This window comes from Poromitra crassiceps (genome assembly GCF_964638095.1).
Source record: "Poromitra crassiceps genome assembly, chromosome: 1".
Taxonomy (NCBI): Eukaryota; Metazoa; Chordata; class Actinopteri; order Beryciformes; family Melamphaidae; genus Poromitra; species Poromitra crassiceps.
Window position 1 is genome coordinate 80034512 of NC_139623.1, and position 14832 is coordinate 80049343.

At 44.9% G+C, this 14832-nt stretch overlaps 1 protein-coding gene across 1 annotated transcript in view; it reads right to left on the reverse strand.

The window, feature by feature from the left end:
• ncam1a (neural cell adhesion molecule 1a) overlaps positions 1-14832 on the reverse strand; it is a gene marked incomplete at both ends in the record, with an annotated part of 454208 nt that overhangs the window by 8351 nt on the left and 431025 nt on the right. The window contains 2 exons of the mRNA XM_083641582.1: positions 2430-2546; positions 4566-4773. Coding sequence (XP_083497708.1) covers positions 2430-2546; positions 4566-4773 — 325 coding nt within the window. The remainder of the gene's footprint in view (positions 1-2429; positions 2547-4565; positions 4774-14832) is intronic.

The window sequence follows — 14832 nt, forward strand, 5'->3', positions numbered from 1 at the left end:
CAGATGACAGGTACTAGGCGCCATTTCCCCCTTCATTTGGAAGAGAACATTATCCTGAAATGAAGATTTGATTGACAGCTGCCATGTCGTGATCTGATTGGTTGAAATGGTGTAGAAATGTGATAGTACTAGGTGACGTCAGCAAACTGTAGATTACTGTTTTGAATGAAATCTTGAAAAATTAACTTTTGATGTGAAAAGTGTGAAAAACTAAAGAAATTAGATTTTTGCACTGAATACCCAGGTATTTGAACTAAAATAAAAGATTATTAAATAAAACATTTTTGGGTTCAGCTCGACTTTAAAGGCCAAATTTCCTCAATTTCAATGACTCAATATGGCATAGTTTGAGACACAGATCAAGGTTAATTACTGTTACAACACTGAGAATTTGTATATGCTTTGCAGAAGCTCACATACAACAATTAGAGAGAGACGAGAGAGAGAGAGAGAGAGAGAGAGAGAGAGAGAGAGAGCGAGAGAGAGGCTTGAATGTGTGAACATTCATATTTTACTTTTTTGTTAAATCTCAAATTCACAAACTTTCAAGGTTTTCAAGGACCCATGGGAACCCTGTAGGATTAAGATGACTAAGGGCCCTATCTTCCCAACGGCGGTAATTTTGCGTTAGCGCCCGTTTTGCGCTGGAATAGCGCCGCGCAAAGCCCTAATTGTGGGCGTGTCGGCCCGCTGCGCTTCACGTCATCTCGGCGCACATCTCCGTATAGGCGTGTTTATGCCCAAAAGCATTGTGGAGGTGAGGTCATGGCCAGATTCCTCCTCACTGCGAGGGACTAGAGTGAGAGAGAGAAAGAGGGAGATAGAGAAAAGATAGCCTAGATGGGGAGAGAGAGAGAGAGAGATGTGAGGCTGTCATGCATAGAAATCAAATAACATGCTCATGCCCACCTGTGAATCACCTGTGTATTATTGCCATTTCACACGCTGAAAAAGGGCTGCTGCCCAAACGTCTGTATGGACGTATGCTTATCCCTTTTCGGGCTCTCTTCTCCTGCATCTCCGCTGCAGGGCTATACTGCATGCGTAATTATGCAGCGTACTGAGAGCCGCGATGAGTGATGCTGCTCTATTTGAAGTTGAATTTCGTTCAACCAGCACACATTTTATTAATCAGCTATTTTCTATTAGTTTCTATTAATATATATACATCGAATCCCACCAATTTAGTCCGTCATTCTCCCGTTGGCGCACATAAAGACACATGCTTCCGTCACTGTCTGCTTGATGGCGAGAGGGACTTCAGCTGTAGGCTACTCGTGACAAAACCAGACATCGAATTTTCAACAGTTAACTTTTGCAGTAGCTAGGCCTATAGGTTACTGGCTATTACGAGGTGAGGCAGTTAAGTTGAGCTGGGTAGTAACATTATAGGCTGACAGTATGCCCCGTGTCTCTCTCTCTCTCCCCCCGACGAGGGAAGTGGAGAGGGCTATTGCGGTGCTATTAAACGTATAATGGTTGGAAAAGATCAACATTTGCTTTTTATTTTCTCCTACCCTCTCCTACCTAAACTAATCTAAAGTTACACCACAGACCTGTATGGTCGGGAATTATGTAGCCTAATAAAACCAGACGAATTCTCATTTTTAAATCAAGATGTGTTTTTTCTGCAATGTAGGCTATAGTTGAAAATCAATGTGGCATTCTGAGGAGGGAAGAGTGTCTGCGTGCGCGAAGTGTTGGAGAGAGAGAGAGACATCCATGCCGTGCGTAATGTATCCAAGCAAGGATTTCCTGCACTGCACGGAGAATACTGTGTGCACTCAGGCGTACACCTGGCGTAGTGGGGTTGTTTGCGCTAAGACCAGCTATTTGCTGGCATTAAAATTGAGAGCACCCAAGGCCCCTTTTTCTAACACATTGCGCTGGAACGCCTTTTTTGGAACGGGCAACGCCCAAACCTCTCTTTGCGCTCGGAACATACCGATGGTATCTTCCCCACAGCGCTAAATGACACTTGCGCGAGACAGATGATAGGCTAGAGGCCCACGGACACGCCTGGGAACGCGTACTTCTGTGTCTGCGCTTAGACCCCAGCGCAAAACTGGACGGTGGAGGCAGACGATAGCTTAAGACGCAGGGAAGATAGCAATAAGAGGCGCGCAAATGGCAGCGCAAACGATAACGATATAAGAGTTTGAACCTGGCATACAAGTTATTTTACTGTAGTGATTTAAATTAACTGCCAACTCTGTACCAGTATTATCCCATAACTCCCACGAGAGAGTAATAACAGTTAGGGTCTGTCCAAAGTTATAGTGAGGATATTTTTCACTAATACTGGTAATAACACATTGTCACTCTGTACTTTCATTTACATACATGTATTCATGCTGCAGGAAGGCCCAAGCCCAGGACAAACCCCAGGTTGGGCAAGTGGTGTGTTCCTGTGATGGTGGGGTACTCACTCAGGTTCTGTCAAAGGGGTGGTCTCATTGGGCTCAGTGGGACCCCCTCCTTCTTGGTTGGGGCTGTGTTCCTTCTCCGCCCTCACCTCCACAATGGGCTCCTTAGATTCATCTTTCCTGTTGTCAGAAGGCAACAGAGTCACCACTAGCATTCAATTATTGATACAGCTCTCTCTCTCTCTCTCTCTCTCTCACACACACACCCACACACACACACACACACACACACACACACACACACACACACACACACCAATCAATCAGCCACCAATCAAAACAGGCTGATTAACGTAAATAAAATATTCCTTTCTGATGTTGTGTTATGAATGTCAGAGCCTATGCAATGAGAAATGGGTTAATGTATGACAGAATGAAAACCGTTTTAATTCGGCTCACACTAACATAAAATTAACTGCTTGGATAAATAGTTAAAGGTAGGTTAGGTATGCAGAATTTATTTTCCTAGGACGGCGAGGGCATGATGCGCCCTACTCTGCCTCTGATTGGGTTACATTTAAGCATGGCGAGTCATGATTGGCTAGGCATGAGGAGTGATTATTGGTTAAGGTTAGGGTCGAATATCAGGGTAACCCAATCAGAGGCAGAGTAGGGCGGGTCATGCATTTGGCATCCTGGGAAAATAAATATTATGTTAGGTACTGATCAAAGGGAACATAGGGTTGAGGGAACATAAGGCTGAGGAAACATAGGACTGATGGAACATAGGGCTAAGTGAGGGAACATAGGGTTGAGTGAGGGAACATAGGGTTGAGTGAGGGAACATAGGGTTGAGGGAACATAGGGCTGAGTGAGGGAACATAGGGTTGAGGGAACATTGGGCTGAGTGAGGGAACATAGGGCTGAGTGAGGGAACATAGGGCTGAGTGACGGAACATAGGGTTGAGGGAACATAGGGCTGAGTGAGGGAACATAGGGCTGAGTGAGGGAACATAGGGCTGAGTGAGGGAACATAGGGTTGAGGGAACATAGGGCTGAGTGAGGGAACATAGGGTTGAGGGAACATAGGGCTGAGTGAGGGAACATAGGGCTGAGTGAGGGAACATAGGGTTGAGGGAACATAGGGCTGAGTGAGGGAACATAGGGCTGAGTGAGGGAACATAGGGCTGAGTGAGGGAACATAGGGTTGAGGGAACATAGGGCTGAGTGAGGGAACATAGGGCTGAGTGAGGGAACATAGGGCTGAGTGAGGGAACATAGGGCTGAGTGAGGGAACATAGGGCTGAGTGAGGGAACATAGGGTTGAGGGAACATAGGGCTGAGTGAGGGAACATAGGGTTGAGGGAACATAGGGCTGAGTGAGGGAACATAGGGTTGAGGGAACATAGGGCTGAGTGAGGGAACATAGGGTTGAGGGAACATAGGACTGAGGGAACATAGGGATGAGGGAACATAGGACTGAGGGAACATAGGACTGAGGAAACATAGGACTGAGGGAACATAGGACTGAGGGAACATAGGACTGAGGGAACATAGGACTGAGGGAACATAGGGTTGAGGGAACATAGGGTTGAGGGAACATAGGACTGAGGGAACATAGGACTGAGGAAACATAGGACTGAGGGAACATAGGACTGAGGGAACATAGGGATGAGGGAACATAGGACTGAGGGAACATAGGGTTGAGGGAACATAGGGTTGAGGGAACATAGGACTGAGGGAACATAGGGTTGAGGGAACATAGGGCTGAGGGAACATAGGGTTGAGGGAACATAGGGCTGAGGGAACATAGGGTTGAGGGAACATAGGGTTGAGGGAACATAGGGCTGAGGGAACATAGGGTTGAGGGAACATAGGGTTGAGGGAACATAGGGTTGAGGGAACATAGGGTTGAGGGAACATAGGGCTGAGTGAGGGAACATAGGACTGAGGGAACATAGGGTTGAGGGAACATAGGGTTGAGGGAACATAGGACTGATGGAACATACATGTAGGGCTGAGGGAACATAGTTCCCATCCCACAGCACTCAGTTACTGTTCCTGCTTAATTTTTGTTCATATCAGTGGTTGTTTCCTTGATGATGCTCATGGACAGAAGGTTTCCCCTCCTTTGTAGTTAACATTACATCACTAATAATTATAAGCTGTCACAGGTCAAAAGGCCATATGCTAACTTACGTGAATGCTGCCTTGCCCTCCTCGATGTCCTTGTTCTTGGCACCCGGGCCGGCCTTTCCGCAGAAGTTGACGGCGATGCACATGAGGAGGCCGCACTTGTTGAGGAAGTAGCAGGTGACGTCCACGCCCAGCAGCAGCAGGAAGAACACCACGATCAGTATCCCCACAATGGCACCGGTCCCCAGGCCCGAGCCGCCACCCATTGCATCTGAACGGCAAGGACAGAGAGGAGGAGACGCAACAGGAAGCAAGGCAGAAGAGAGGGGATAAGGAGAGGACATAGGAGAGAGGATAAGGGGAGGACATAGGAGAGGGGATAAGGGGAGGACATAGGAGAGAGGAGGGCTCAACATAGAGGAGTGAGAGGGGAGAAAGATGGAGATTGAAAGAAAGAAAGAATAAGTAAAGGTAGAAAGAAAGAGGGGAGTGAGACAGTGTGGAATGCCGTCAAGTTTTTATTACGTTGCTTCAGGTTTCAACTCTTAAGACCTTGAGTGTGCTCTCTTCAGAGGGATTTTCTACACGAATCATGCCAAGGCTACCGTCTTGTTTGTTACTCTTGAAAGTAATCAGAGCACGCACACTTGATGCCTTCTATATCACACACAAGTACAATACTTCCAAAAATAAGACAAAAACACATCTAAATATGTAGTGTGAAGACAAATTGCATCTATAGGGTAGGCCTACTATTAGGTACTTTACCAAGAGGTGGGTAGTGGTACATATAAACATATATCCAGTACCCATAGTACTTAGTAGTACATAGTAACCCTCCGATGGCAACCCTTTCTTTGTAGGTGGATTTACATAGACAGCACTTATAAAAGGCTTGTGACATATTTTGTGACATTCATGAACAATTAGCATTTTTTACATTAAAAGTCATGGAAAAGGAGAGTCAGATTCAATTTAAACAACGTGCCTGTACATTGACTCGTTTCTCTCTGCCATTCTCCTGAGCTTGGCCGAAAGCAAAAAGATACCCTGCACAATAAGATCCGCCAATCTAAACGTAATCATATGACCGTTCAAGCATTAAATACCTTGCAGTTTATAGAGAAAATAAATCTCAGAAAGCAATTACAGTTCACAGTAAATATAGCCTACTTCAACTGTCACACTTAAAAATCTGTTACAGATAACATTCGCTTCAATATTATTATAACAGTCTTGTGGTTAATTGGTCATTGTGTGTACTAAGTCCAACAGGGATGTTGAAAATTCCGACTTCCTACTAGGAAAAATGCAATGGAAAACCTCGGTATTCAGGATTCTGCATAGGAAACATGAGCATGATTTGTCTGAGATGCTATCTGGGCTCAACATCAATGTAGCAGCATGCTACACAGCATTTATTGTGTATAATCCTAAAAGTTATATTTCCAAGCCTGGCATTAAATAAAACCACCTGTGTGGTAAAGGCTTAAACATACGTACATTTGAAATGTAATTTTGATTTGATTTGATTTCCTTTATTTACCCAGGGAAGCCTCTTGAGAGCAAGCCCTCATTTTCAAGAGTGCCCTGCTACAAAAGTACATATACAAAAAGTTTCAGACAAACAGGACAAGTGATAAGAACAATCAAAACAACAAGGTCAATTTAAAGCAAGTAGAAATCAAAACAGAGCAAATTGCAACTAGAGTCCGTCGACAATAGAACAATTAGCTAAAAACATGTGCATCTCTCACATAAGGTGTCGCGAAGGAGTGCCTTGAACGAGACCAGAGGAAGTAATTGATCCAATTTTATAATGTCCTGCAGTGAATTCCATTTGACCGGTGCATAGTACGAGAAAGCAGTCTTTCCTTGCTCGGTCCTCACACGCGGGACACGCAGCCTGATGTAAGACTGTGAGCGTGTGCCGTTGCGATTGCTTGCATGAGTGAGAAGTAAACACAGATATGGAGGAAGCTGACCGATTAGGGCTTTATAAATAAACAAAAGACAGTGCTGTTCTCTTCTGACTGAAAGAGAGGGCCAACACACCTTTTCGTACAGAACACAGTGGTGAGTAAGAAATTTATCTCCAGTTATGAAGCGCAGCGCGCTGTGATACACGGCGTCAAGTGACTTCAAGGCAGAAGATGAGGCATGCATATACACAATATCACCATAGTCGAAAACAGACAGTATTAAAGATTGAACCAATTGTTTTCTAGAGGATGCAGAGAAACATGACTTATTTCTGTACAAGAATCCAACTTTCCTCCTAAGTTTTTTTACAAGGTGCTCAATATGCTCATTGAAGGATAGTTTGCTATCCACCCAGATACCAAGGTATTTATAGGATTCAACAATTTCAATAGCTTCGCCTTGTAGGGTTACTATGCTAAGGCTGTCCATGATGGAAGGGGACCTGGAAAAAAGCATCCATTTTGTCTTTTTGGAATTTAGAACCAATTTGAGGTTAAACAGGGAATTTTGAAAAGCATTGAAGGCAGATTGTAAGCTTGCGACGGCCTGGGCGGGGGTATCCCCGACACAATATAAGATCGTATCGTCTGCATAGTAATGGACATTACAGAGCTCACTAGGAAAGAGAATGTTATTTATATAGAGCGTGAACAGGGTTGGGCCTGAGATAGAACCTTGAGGGACCCCTTTATTAATAGGAAGAGTGTTAGACCGCGTACTGTCTGTAACTATGGACTGTTTTCTCCCCGTGAGGTAATTGGAGAACCATGTGACTGATTGTCTGTCTAAGCCAATGGAGGACAGTTTACTCAGAAGTATATTGTGGTCTACCGTGTCAAACGCCTTTGACAGATCAATAAAGATAGCCGCGCAGTGCTGGCGGGCATCAAGACAGTTTTGTATGTCATTTATTACAAGAGAGGAAGCCGTTATTGTGCTATATTTTGGTCTAAAACCTGATTGCTGCGTTTGAAGAACACTGTAAGAGTCCATGAATATTCGAAGCTGCTCGTTTACTAGAGCTTCCAGGACTTTAGCAAGACAACATAATTTGGAGATTGGACGGTAATTGTCAAGAATACTCGGGTCGCCACCTTTAAATAAAGGTATGATTTGAGCGAATTTCCAAATGGAAGGAATTTCGCCCGAAGTAAATGTTAAATTAAATAAATGCGCAATCGGGGAGGCGATCAGTTGTGCGCTAAGGCGAAGAAAGAAGGGGGCAATATCATCCTCTCCTTTTGATTTCTTAACGTTTAATTTAGACAATGCCTTTTGAACTTCACTAATGCTAATCGGGCTGAGAGAGAATCGGTCGTGGAAGAGAGGGGGAATCAAAGGATCCAAGGAGGGTGGAACAGGGGGTAATGTTGTTGCGGAAGTCGAATTGGCCAATGACCTTTCAAATGCAAACCCGGCAGAGCTGAAATGACGATTGAAGGCGTCACACATTTGCTGTTTATCGGTGATAGAACCGTGCTCGCCGGTGATCTGAGGGGGAAGGGCGGAACTAGGTGCATGTTTTAAAGATTTCACTATTTTCCAAAATTTTGCTGAATTTTGCTGGGAATCATTGAGTGAGGCTAAGTAATAATCAGATTTGGCCTTTCTGATTACGGCAGTGCATTTATTTCTTCTCATCCTGAAGTGGCACCAGTCTGCTGAATTACCAGAAGATCTGGCATTGGACCAGGCTGAGTCCCTGAGACGTAGGGCAGATTTCACAGACTGTGTGAACCAGGGACTGGAGCGATTTTTCACTCTTAGATTTTTATACGGCGCGTGCCTATCAGCTACTAAGTTGAAAACAAAAGAAAAATGAGCTGAGGCTAATTCAGCATCAGGAATTAGACACAGCCTCTCTAGATCCGCGTAATAAAGATCATGCAAAAAGCCCTGCTCTACAAAGTGCTTAAAGTAACGTTTTCTTATATAGTTACTTTTAGATTTACTAATTTTTATTTGTCTGATACATCCTATAGGGCAGTGATCACTGATGCCTTGAGCGAATACCCCACTTTGGGGATATTTGAGTGGTCTGTTGGTCAAAATTATGTCTATCAAAGTGGATCTGGAGGGGTGTTTTGTATTCGGCCTTGTTGTGTGTTGAATGAGCTGTGTTAAATCTAACTGAATACAGAGCTGTTTTAGACTGAAGGAGGACTCAGCCAGCCAGTCCTGGTTCAAGTCGCCAAGGAGAATGAATTCAGAGTTAATATGTTGTGAGAAGACCCTTCCAAGGTCATCAATGGCCGTGCTCGGGGCGGAGGGGGGGCGGTACACACCTGCGACCGTTATGTGTGAATCGCCTCCCGTGCAAACATCCAAAACAATGCACTCATAATACTTGGGAATGGAGGAGGATGCCAACACATGTGTCACTAAATGCTCTCTGACATAGACTATAACTCCTCCTCCCTTGGCTCTCCTATCCACACGAAACAAATTAAAATTAATAATAGCAACATCAGAATCCTCAGTTCTGCGGGACAGCCATGACTCTGAAATCACTAAAACGTCAGGAGAGGCATCATTGATTAAAATATTTACCAAGTCCAGTTTGGGGAGTAAACTCCTAACATTTAGGTGCATGAATTTCAGGCCATTAGCGACTTGAAACTCTTGTGTAGATGCCAGATCGTCCAGTTTTGTCCGTGTGCTGCTGGGGAAAATAGGGGGATTTCTGGTAGGAACCGTTATTAAGTTGTTGTGGTTAATGCCAGAGTGTGAAGTGCGGCGTCGGAGGCGCACCCGGGAGATGTGAATGAGGGGAATGTTTCTTACTGTTCGATGATCGGGTGTCTGACTGACTGACAAAGTTGTTGTCTGCAATGCAGTGGGGGAGGCGACTGGAGTTGACGATAGCGGGGGGGGGGAACTAACGTGATCCTTGGTGGAGAGGGAGTTTCTAAGGTGTGGGACAGGAGTGACCGGAAGTGGACGCATGGAGGTGGCTAGTCATGTTCGGCTGGTGTGGATCTTATAAAACAAATTATCAGTTAAAATGCGTGAGCCCAAGGCATTGGGGTGAATGCCATCAGGCCGGAAGAAAGCAGGGCGATTCCAAAAAAGGTTAAAATTATCGATAAAAACTATGTTGCGAGTTGCACAAGTTGATTCGAGCCAGGTGTGAAAACCCAATGTGCGGCTAAATCGTTCCACCCCGCGATTACGAGGGGGGAGCGGGCCAGAAACAAACACACGTTTGTTGTGGACCGAGAGAAAGTCCAGGAGAGCTGTGTAATCCCTTCTAAGCTTTTCGGATGCCCTTTTTGGGATGTCGTTGCAGCCAACATGAATGACAACGTCTTGGACTAGTGCGTGGTCAGCCAGGATGCTGGGGATTTCTGACGTGATATCTGTTACCTTGGCCCCTGGAAAACAGAACGTGGCCACAGACTTCTTTTTAAAACCCCTTACAATTGAATCGCCAATAATAAGAGTGGATGGAGGGGGTGCGGACATTGAAGGAGATATTACTTGTAATAGCGGAGGAAGTGGCTGTGAGAGGGGGGGGACACGAGCTCCCCCCAGGGCCGGTGTAAAATGCACGACATTAGTGATCAAACCAACGATAGCGGCCACTTCACTCGAGCAAGGCGGGTTCGGTGACATCCCCGTAAGACCAGGGGGACCAGGGCCGGGCGGAGGGAGAGGACCAGCACCAGAACCCACAGCGGGAGAAGAGAGGGGGCGAGCTGGGATACTCCTGTTGGTCTGCTCAGGGCGATTGGAGGCGGCCTCCTTCAGCAGCCGGAGTCGGGTGCCGCATCGGGACCGAGCAGGACGAGCAGGTACTGCAGACGAACCAGCGTACGTCGGAGGAGACGAAGGAGGCGAAGACCCGGACAGCGGTGGAAGCTGGGCGCTGCCGGACAGGGACCAAGCAGGACGGGCAGGTACTGCAGGCGAGTCGGCGTACATCGGAGGAGACGAGGGAGGCGAAGACCCGGACAGCGGTGGAAGCTGGGCGCTGCCGGATAGGGACCAAGCAGGGCGAGCAGGCACTGCAGACGACATCGGAGGAGACGACGGAGACGAAAGCCCGGACAGCGGTGGAAACTGGGCGCTGCTCCGTATGTTGAATGGCGCCCCCGGGCTGGGAGGCACGTTCAGCGGAGGAAGTACTGAGGAGTACAGGGGATCAGGCGGGTTTTCGATCTCATCCTCCAGGAGTTTGAATCTATTATCAAGCTCAAGAGACCATGAGGGGGGCTGGAGGCTAGGAAATCCTCGGGGTCGATCACGGCAACGGCTAGCTGGGACCCAGGTAGCGGCAGCAGCTGCAGTGGAGGGGGTCGAGCAGACTGGCTGCTTGGGTTTGGTACCAATCCTACGCCACAGATCCTCCCCATGAGAAACATTGCTGGTGTGGAGGGATTCTCTAAGCCACGGAACAGTGGTGTCATCTCCGATGCCCAAACTGTCAACATCATTTGTTGAGATTAAATTAAATGACTGCAGTGTGGATGTGAGTTTCCTGATGGACCGATTCTTCACTGTGATTTCAACTTGCAACCGGGAGACATCTTTGACCAGTTCAATCACGGTAAGACTACAGTTAATACATGATGATGGATCGTATGGCATGATTGTACACAGAGAGATAGAATAAATCTCACCACTAGCCTATCTAGGTTACAGGCAAACCACCAGGCCAGTGGGAGTATCCAGGTGCTGCTAGCCCTCTAGGCTGCTCGCCTAGCTTAGCTTAGTCTAGCTTTAGCTCAAGTTGTTGTTTGATGATTAGAAAAGTCCGGCCGGTTGGGGCTCTGTAACAGAGAGTTCCCCACACACGGCAAACAAAAACAAGTTCCAACTAATGTGAATATGCCCGTGAAGGGCTGAGCTCTCTGATCCAACTACGGGTTAGCTTAGCTTCCGAAGCTAGCTGGGCTGAGTCAATGATGCAGCTCCAGGCGGAGGATTGTTTAGGTCCAGAATAATGCGATCCAGGTGTTCGATCACAAAAACGTTAAGCCGGGTGTGAAACTCTGATAGTACACAAAAAATAGCTAAAAGGTACACGCACGATTATAGCTTAAAACTGGTTAAAATGTTAAAGTGCAACGGAGCTTCTGGCGGGCAAACACACCATCGACGCATGCGCAGTCGACCTCAGTAATGTTGCACTTACTGTACAGTTGCCAACATGATCAGTAGCTAGCTAACATATACTGCATAGCCTAACATGAGCTGTTGCATGGGGAACAGTATTTTACATTTTAAATCTTGTGCACATCGTTGTTTCTATCCTGGTTTTTCCGTGCCAGACCACTGGACTTTGAATGGATTGTAATGAAACACTCATAGGAATCTGTGCTAGTATAGCTACCACTAATGTAGCGTATTTGGTTAATAAGCTAGCCTTTCCGCTTACCAATAAAGTGCTAGTACCAAACTAATACAATTTTAATCAAATGATATGAGTTCCTATTTCAGCACTGTACAACCAAGCAGTCATCAAATGTATAATTCCACTTTGAGGGCCACTGATTATTCCAACTAGAAATGGACTTTTCTTGCTGGCTCACACGCTAAACTGGCGGTGTTCATTTGTACCGTGCCTCGTTGGTTTGCCTTCGAGGTCACAGACGCAGCTCAGCCGCTGCACGGCCTCGCCTGCTTCGCGCATGTGCAGTTGAGCAATTGCATGCACACAAAATGCCGCCCAATTATAATAGTAGGATAGCATATAGACAGGATAGAATACTCAGGGTTGGGGCACAAGCCAGCCAGAGCTATTGGGTGTGTCAAGAACTTTGTCCTTAGCCCCCATCATAATCCTGCCATTTGAACACATTGCCGCTAACCTAGATTCATTAATGCTAGCCAAATTTCCATGGTGTGCATATTTTTGAAAGGGTAAATCCACTTTAAAATGTAATTTGTGCATAATATCAGTGATATAAGACCACATAAGACCACCAAAATTAGTAACAAGACAAGACTTCCTGATATTCCATCAAGGGACAAATCCTGGAGATAGATGGTCCACTCTAAACCGAACCGGTGGACACTGACAGTATCCTTGCTGTTTTTTGTTTGTTACAGTGATCTGGTTTTAACTTCAAAGAATTCATGAGTTTCACTTTGAGGGGACAAAACAGCTACTTACCAGAACTCAAATTCATGTCCCGCAAAGAGTTACAAGTTGTACCATTGCGGTAACTTACAACAAAACCAATGATTTATGATGCTTACTTACTGGCTTACAGTGCTTAATGCATGTGCATGGACCCACAAATGTATTACTCATAGACAAATCTTATACAGACACACACCTCAGTAAAACTACTGAACAGACTGTTACTCACCACACACGACATTAAATCAGTATTAAAAAAAAAAAAAATTAATTTACTGATTATTTGTAGTTAATGGCACAAAATGAACTCTGGGACATGATAGTATCAGACAATATTCTGTGGTTAGTCATGTCAGATTAACACAAACAGTAACACACACAGTTACCTTTTGTAACTAGATATAATTTATCATGAAGATGTATCCAGCTCCCCAAGCTGTCTTTTCAGAATGCAGAGAACTAAGCAGAGAAGAAGGTGTCTCTCTTCCCATTCAACACTGACACCGCTGGAGCTAAAGTTGGTGAGATGGTGGTAATCACTTGCACACATTTGAAATTCGGCATCACAGCCCGTCCTTAAAAGGAAAACGACAACATTGCTCGATTTTCAAGGTGGTTAAACTGACCAATATTTACGTATGTGATGTCTTGCGGCCGTGTGAGTAAGTGCATGTGTGTAATTGCATACACCAGAGTCGGTAGCTGTGTCCGGGAAGTACAGCAGCAATGACCTCTGGTGGTGTTTAACATAACGACAGTCTCAGATTTAAATAGCACGCTGACACCAGTAACGTGCCCATCTTTGAGCTTCCTCATCACGAGAGAGCTTCCACATCACGAGAGAAGTTGTTTAGTTGCCTAACCTCAACCAAGTTGTTTTAGTTGCCTAACCTCAACCAAGTTGTTTTAGTTGCATAACCTTAACCAAGTTGTTTAGTTGCCTAACCTTAACCAAGTTGTTTAGTTGCCTAACCTTAACCAAGTTGTTTAGTTGCCTAACCTTAACCAAGTTGTTTAGTTGCCTAACCTTAACCAAGTTGTTTAGTTTCATAACCTTAACCAAGTTGTTTAGTTGCCTAACCTTAACCAAGTTGTTTTAGTTGCCTAACCTTAACCAAGTTGTTTAGTTGCCTAACCTTAACCAAGTTGTTTTAGTTGCCTAACCTTAACCAAGTTGTTTAGTTTCATAACCTTAACCAAGTTGTTTAGTTGCTTAACCTTAACCAAGTTGTTTAGTTGCCTAACCTTAACCAAGTTGTTTAGTTGCCTAACCTTAACCAAGTTGTTAGTTGCCTAACCTTAACCAAGTTGTTTAGTTGCCTAACCTTAACCAAGTTGTTTTAGTTGCCTAACCTTAACCAAGTTGTTTAGTTGCCTAACCTTAACCAAGTTGTTTAGTTGCCTAACCTTAACCAAATTGTTTAGTTGCCTAACCTTAACCAAGTTGTTTTAGTTGCCTAACCTTAACCAAGTTGTTTAGTTTCATAACCTTAACCAAGTTGTTTAGTTGCCTAACCTTAACCAAGTTGTTTAGTTGCCTAACCTTAACCAAGTTGTTTTAGTTGCCTAACCTTAACCAAGTTGTTTAGTTTCATAACCTTAACCAAGTTGTTTAGTTGCCTAACCTTAACCAAGTTGTTTAGTTGCCTAACCTTAACCAAGTTGTTTAGTTGCCTAACCTTAACCAAGTTGTTTAGTTTCATAACCTTAACCCAGTTGTTTAGTTGCTTAACCTTAACCAAGTTGTTTAGTTGCCTAACCTTAACCAAGTTGTTTAGTTGCCTAACCTTAACCAAGTTGTTTAGTTGCCTAACCTTAACCAAGTTGTTTAGTTGCCTAACCTTAACCAAGTTGTTTAGTTGCCGATAACCAACATTGTTTTAGTAGCCCAAATATAACCGGGGGGATATTATACGTCAATAACGTCATCACTTCAAAGGACGAACACGGAAATTCTCTTTCCCTCACCTGGTTCAGCCAGGGGTAATCAGTGCACAGCAGCGCACACAACAACAACACTCCAGGTTGAGTGGTGACGTGACGTGGAAGCCGATCTATGCGACAGTGTGTAGTTCTGGATTAGCTTACCACAAGCTTTTTACTTCTAGGACTCGCATTTACGCTTCAAAACTCATGAAAGTGGTCCTCATGTGTGAAGATGATCCCGCTGAACACTGGTTCACGTTTGATTAAGTTTGCGTTGCCTAGAGACCTTATTTGAAGCATCGCGCCAAAAACCCATTCAAAAATCCCATAGGC